Source organism: Phyllopteryx taeniolatus, chromosome 7 (assembly GCF_024500385.1).
Source record: "Phyllopteryx taeniolatus isolate TA_2022b chromosome 7, UOR_Ptae_1.2, whole genome shotgun sequence".
Lineage (NCBI taxonomy): Eukaryota > Metazoa > Chordata > Actinopteri > Syngnathiformes > Syngnathidae > Phyllopteryx > Phyllopteryx taeniolatus.
The window spans coordinates 1,555,415-1,562,500 of NC_084508.1; the positions used below are offsets into that span (position 1 = coordinate 1,555,415).

Genomic DNA, 7,086 nt, shown 5'->3' on the forward strand with positions numbered 1-7,086 from the left:
CAGACTTGTACTGTTAACGGTAAGGGGGGAAATGGATGAAGTCATAATAATTGCGATGTCCCACTACCCCGAAGTTTGGGCCAATAGAAAAATGATATATCGAGACGTCTCTGCCGGGGACTTTGAAACTCCCTTTAAAAAATGGGGACCAGAACCCCCCGCGAAAGGTGGAGAAAACGCAAAGTAGGATTTGCTCCCCACCCCCTAGGAATTTTCTTGTATGTGGGTACCAGAATGTTTAAAATATGTAAACAGTATTTATACTTTACATATTTGAGACAAAGATTACAACAGGGCACGTATTTACTTAAATCTTTAATTCTAAAACCTTCTCGAGTAATTACCATTCATCAACATTGCCTCCTGAGAGAGGCGAAGAGGCTTGCGTTGGTGGCGGAGGAGAGGCTCTCACTTGACTCGGAGAGGCTTTAGGTTCACTCGGAGACTCTTCTGCTGGAGGCGCTGACGGTGTAGCTGGGGTTTTACCTTGGAGTAAAACATGGTGATGGGTAGTTGTTGTCTTTGTTTTTTATTTTGCTTCAAAATTCCCCTGTACAAGGACATAACCCCGTCTCTTATCACGCGGAGTTACCACACGTTTGGCTTCCTTATTGAAGCAGTTTTGTGGATGTTTGCTTCCTCTTTCTTGATGTACCGCACTGTAGATTCATTCACGCCATAATGGCAGATGCATAACTTCTGCCCTCTTTGATCAAATCTAAAAGTTTCACTTTTGCGCTGATGGTCATCATCTTCTTCTTCCTCTTGGGCGCCCCGCAGGAAGCTTTCGCAGGGGCATAGCGCTTCGCCGGCATTGTAAGGGCTTGCTTAGCTCATCAAAATAATTATTACTTAAACAAAAAAAGTTATTGCGAACACAACAGCGTGGACGAGACTGGCGAGACACAACAAGGGAAGATGCTGGGTGAGGCTGATTTATTTTTGCTAACTTTATGTCCCTCTTCTGCTAGATGATGCACTAAGGCCAATTAATCTTTGATGCATGTCTCTCCATCTGGAGATGCCAGGAGAACATCATCTACATAGAGTAAAATTTGGCTCCCTCCTGGGGGAGTGAATTTAGACATGCTTGTTGTCATTACTTGTGAATAAATGGTTGGACTTTATCAGTAACCTTGTGGTAACCTAGTAAATGTATATTTTTTGCCCTCAAATGTGAATGCAAACCAAAATTGACTGTTCTTTTCTACTGTTTTATACAGTTCCTTTAATTTGTCTGGTAAAATGATTCCTGCTGCGACTTTTGCTTCATTGTCTGAGTACAGATAATCTACAGTAATTTTAGCAGGTGTCGCATATCATAACCTTTTCTCATATCCTGCGTCTGGCCCTGGTGTGTTTTTGTACCACAGATTTATATGCAGCTCATCACCTTTTTTGCTGTCTTCTACTTCCGTTATAAGCTGCAAAGCTGCAGACAACAGGGCTTTTCCCATGTTTAACGGTGGTTTGTCTGAGATATCGTAACCTTTTCTCTTTTATTTCTTTTAGGGCAGTCACGTGCAATGTGGCCTTTCTCTCCACAGCACCAACAGCCTGTGTTTTCATAACTGCCTTGGCCATAACTTCCTCTTCCACGGCCTCTGCCGCGTCCTCTAAAATTTGCTTTCCCTCTGCCTTGGTAGTATATTTCTGCTCCTTCGTTGAGGAAGACATCCATCTTCTTCTTTTTGAGTCCTAACACTCTCTCTGCGTGGAGGGCATGATTAACATATTCACCCAGAGAGCCAGTTGCTAGGTTTATCCCATGTTTATCTACCCATCTTTTAATGTGTTCTTTCGAATTCGCATGTAAAGCATTTTTTAACTGTTGTTGATAAGGGCCCTGAGGATTTGCATCCTCATTCAAGCCGCTGTTTGCTTTAAAACAGGCGGTCATTCTAACCCTATACTCTTCAAAAGGTTCTTCACCTTTTTGTTTCACTCTACTGATTTCTGTATAATTTGCCCTTTTGCGGAACCTGGCTGTGGTTCTTTCTATTAAAGCCCTAACACGATGTTGTAATTCTCTGTCATTATGTGGCATTACAACACCATGGTGTTCTAAGTCCTTCTTTTTCTTACTTCCTTTTTCTCTTTTAGACGCCATGTTTTGCCAGAAGAATACGTCGTCATATCCCTCTTTTTCTATTTTTTATGTATTATTTTTGTGTCGACATTTTGTTTCGTCTCAAAGTTGAACCAATTTTTGCGAATTTAGTTGGCCAGCGAAACCGTATTTGGTTATCCACGTGTTTAAATGTTTTATTTTGGAAGGGTTTTGGAGTTGAACATATTTCCAGTCTTTACACGTTAAGCGTTCTTTTGGATCCGTTTTACTGTCATTTTTTCCCATTTTGTGAATTTGGAAGTCAGTTTATTTGCACCTAGAGTGACCTAAATACTGACTTTATTCAAAATGACAGCGACAATGAACGTCTGGGTTTTGGTAATCCTCAACCTTCTACCCAACACGGGGCGGAGGATTCTTGCATCTGCTTCCAAACCCAGTTGTCACTTACAATCCTGTCTTATACATTCATACCCTTTTCTGATGATTCCTGCTGAGTCATTTTCTTGAAGGCGAGACATCTTCCTCTCCCCCACGGTCAGCAAGCAACCATCAAAATCGTCCACAATACCAATGCAAGCCAGCAAATAAATGATAACTTTGTACAATTTATTTAACAGCGAAACAAAAAAATGGATGGATAGTCCCATTTTATTTAAAAAAAATTTTTTTTTGCTTCTGTAAGCAACATAAGCAAAGTTAGGGCTTTCTTTTCCAACAATGACAAATACACATTGTCGAGTTGCGGTCCACTGACTGGCGACCAGTTCAGGGTGTAGTCCGCCTTTCGCCCGAAGTCAGCTGGGATAGGCTCCAGCGTCCCGTGACCCTAACCAGGATAAGCGGTGTTGAAAAAGAAAGAAAGAAAGAAAGAGTTGCGGTCCACTCAGTGGGGTCAGCCTCCCAACTTCCTAGGCTGTTACGTCCACACTTCCAACAGTTTCAAAGAAATATAAAAAGAAAATGCTATTTTTTTTCAATTGTTAAAACTTTTGAACAGGGGATCTAAAGATTAAGTATCATTTTAAGGATAATTAAGTCCTTCAAAAAAATCTAAGACTTTTAAGATCCCCGGACACGGTGCAGAGACTGTTCCAAGACTAAATACAATACATGCGCCCATTCACGGTTTGGTAATCTAAAGCATAAACTTCAGCATGTCATGTCAGTGTTTTTTTTTTTTAACCTTGAGGATAGACATCCATTAATATAAAATAGCAAACACAGCATAACAGTTTGATAATTTACTATTTAGTCACAATGAAATCAACCTGCATGCAAAAAAGGTAAGACAACAAATAAAGGCTAATGAAAAGGATATTTTCATTCACAGAAATCAGTGCATGTTTTGTTCAAGAAAAAAAAAACCACGTTTTAAGAAAACATTTCTTTGTTAATTACATTGACATAAACATCCCAGTTGACGCTGAGGTTTTAAACAAAACTGTGAATATTCAAATGGTTAGTTTTCTATTAAATTACAAGACTGAAGCTGCCCTCACACAGGGATTTCAGTGAGAATTATCAAGAAAATCCACACAAGATCTAGTCAAAGTTGTAATGAAGCGTACATCGACTGTCTACAACCAGCTATTCCATTTGTTGTTCAATGGAAAGTAGCTTTTGCAAGACTATAACTTACATACTAATAATTATTAGTTCCAGGGGGTTAAATGGTATAGTTGCAGGTCAAATTTAAGGAAATTAATTGCTCATGTCAGTCAGTATGGTTTGTTTCAATCCTTTCATTTTAGTTTAACTTTAGTTCTGAACTTGGCCACATCAAATCGGCTTTATTTCCTCAAAAATACATTGTGTCATTTCCCTAGGTCAGGGGTGACCAACCTTTTTGAAACCGAGCAACCAGTTTGATACACACGTCTGTAATGTGTAAATTTGCTCAAATGACCTTGAGTAATGAATGTTTTTTATAATGATATTCATTTAAGTGAACACATTGATCTTGTTAATGATTTCTCACAATAATTAGGAAACAAATATCAATATTCAACACTATTTCTAAAAATCTCTGCCGGTTTTTAAATGATCAACATTCCTAGAAAATCGCAATCTTCCAATACTGGTAGGCGATTTTAGTACCCGAGGGCACCACGTTGGTAACCCCTGCTCTAGGTACTTCCTGTGCTGGTGCAAATTCAGCTGCTACAAACGATCATCTTTTCTGACTTTGAGAACCTTCACCAAAGACTGGATGCTATACTATTATTATATTTATCTGGATCTTTTATAAAACAAAAACACCACCCTAAATGGCTGGATCAGTATTTGCGTTGACCAGATTCCATGTCAACTGGGAGGAGGAGGTGTAGTTGAAAAGCTGTTCATCTGGTCGAAAGCCGTAAGCGCTGACCGGACGATCTGCTGGACCGTGAGCTGACGTGGCGAACTCATCTGATACACTGGTAGGGAAATTAAAAAGAAAATGAGTTAGAATGTTTGTAACTGAGAGAGACAAATAAACATTTGCAAGAAGGGCTTGTATTACAGGGATCTTGTTTGATGTACGTCCCATGTTTGAGACGCACAAAAATGAGCAGGCACACACAAAATATTATCAAACATCGTCCAAAGACCCATTGCTGAACTCCATGTGGGTGTGTGTTGCTGAAGTGGTGTAACGGCGTTGGCGCCGCAGATGCACACAACTAGGACACTTTGGTGAAAGTTCATTTTATTCCATATATTACCTTCGCTAGCCCGTGAGCTAACAACCTATCGAGCTCAGGAGCAAAACAGCTCCATCCGATCATGACGACAGCGTTTAAAACAAAGGGCAATAACTGACGGACTGCGGTCCATGTCCGGAGCCAGAAACAGTCCCATATGGACCCACACCATAGCCAAAAAAGAAAGATTCGATACATACGGGGTGCTTCTATTTTAAGCGGCGCAACTGGCTTAACGGTAGTGATGACCCATACCGACCAATCGCATCAGAGTTTAGCCACCCCTTTCAGCCAATGAAATCTGCATCTCAGGTGCTATTCACTGACTGCGCGCAGCCCAGACAGAGACAAGGAAAAACGTAGGGGGAGAGAGAGAAAGAGACTTAGTATGGAAGTTAGATTAAAGAGAGATCAGAAAATGAATGATAAACCAAGAGAACATTTGGAACAAACGGTGCTTAAAATGGAACGGTCAGAGTCATTTTTGGTTGTATTTCTCAGTGGGAAGTTCCCACTAGAAGCACTGCATAGTGCTCCTAGTGGGAACTTCCACTGCATAGTGCTCCTAGTGGGAGTGCATATATGTGAAATGCCATTATGAAACGTTTGCAACACAGTGCATATATGTGAAATTCCATTATGAAACGAAACAAAGGTTTTGAACAAACATAACCTCTAAATCGATTCGGTTGTTAAGATTTGTTAAATTCAAATATGTAAAATAGTTTGAGACTTCACTGTTGTTTCAAGATGCCAACCAAAAAAGGAGAAATTGTTTTTTTATTTTTCTGAAGCGCCTTATTTGAACACGTATAGCTTTTTCTTTGTATGTACAACCCCAATTCCAATGAAGTTGGGCCATTGTGTTAAACAAATAAAAACAGAATACAATGATTTGCAACACATGTTCCACGTATATTTAATTGAATACACTACAAAGACAACATATTTAATGTTCAAACTGATCAACATTATATTTTTTTTTAGCAAATAATCATTAACTTAGAATTTTATGGCTGCAACACGTTCCAAAAAAGCTGGGACAGGGTCATGTTTACCACTGTGTTACATCACCTTTTCTTCGAACAACATTCAATAAACGTTTGGGAACTGAGGACACTAATTGTTGAAGCTTTGTAGGTGGAATGCATTCCCATTCTTGCTTGATGTACAGCTTCAGCTGTTCAACAGTCTGGGGTCTCCGTTGTTGTATTTTACGCTTCATAATGCGCCACACATTTTCAATGGAAGACGGGTCTGGACTGCAGGCAGGCCAGTCTAGTACCTGCACTCTTTTAGTACGAAACCACGCTGTTGTAACACGTGCAGAATGTGGTTTGGCATTGTCTTGCTGAAATAAGCAGGGGCGTCCATGAAAAAGACGTTGCTTGGATGGCAGCATATGTTTCTCCAAAACCTGTATGTACCTTTCACCATTAATGGTGCCTTCACAGATGTGTAAGTTACCCATGCCATTGGCACTAACACAACCCCATACCATTAGAGATGCTGGCTTTTGAACTTTACGTCCACAACAGTCGGGATGGTTCTTTTCCTCTTTGGCCTGGAGGACACGACGTCCACAATTTCCGAAAACTATTTGAAATGTGGACTTGTCGGACCACAGAACACTTCTCCACTTTGCATCAGTCCATCTTAGATGAGCTCGGGCCCAGAGAAGCCGGCGGCGTTTCTGGGTGTTGTTGATAAATGGCTTTTGCTTTGCGTAGTAGAGTTTCAAGTTGCACTTACGGATGTAGCGCCGTCCTGAGCCCATGTGGTGATCGAAGGTCACGGGCATTCAATGTTCGTTTTCGGCCTTGCCGCTTATGTGCAGTGATTTCTCCAGATTCTCTGAACCTTTTGATGATATTATGGACCGTAGATGATGAAATCTCTAAATTCCTTGCAATTGTACGTTGAGGAACATTGTCCTTAAACTGTTCGATTATTTTCTCACGCACTTGTTCACAAAGTGGTGAACCTCGCCCCATCTTTGCTTGTGAATGACTGAGCAGTTCAGGGAAGCTCCTTTTCTACCCAATCATGGCACTCACCGGTTCCCAATTAGCCTGTTCACCTGTGGGATGTTCCAAACTGGTGTTTGATGAGCATTCCTCCTCAACTTTCTCAGTCTTTTTTGCCACCTGTCCCAACTTTTTGGGAAAGTGTTGCAGCCATAAAATTCTAAGTTAATGATTATTTGCTAAAAACAATAAAGTTTATCAGTTTGAACATTAAATATCGTCTTTTTAGTGTATTCAATTAAATATAGGTTGAACATAAAATTTTGTTTTTAAATGGTGATGGGACACTAATACATTACAT

General features: G+C 40.3%; 1 protein-coding gene across 2 annotated transcripts in view; it reads right to left on the reverse strand.

Annotated features, from left to right (window-relative positions):
* Window positions 1-2,659: 2,659 nt before the first annotated feature.
* The window catches only part of kifap3a (kinesin-associated protein 3a), a 98,638-nt gene continuing 94,211 nt past the window's right edge, over window positions 2,660-7,086 (reverse strand). For both annotated transcript variants that reach the window (XM_061779134.1, XM_061779135.1), the window contains one exon: window positions 2,660-4,491. In XM_061779134.1, coding sequence (XP_061635118.1) covers window positions 4,338-4,491 — 154 coding nt within the window. In that variant the 3' untranslated portion in view covers window positions 2,660-4,337. The remainder of the gene's footprint in view (window positions 4,492-7,086) is intronic.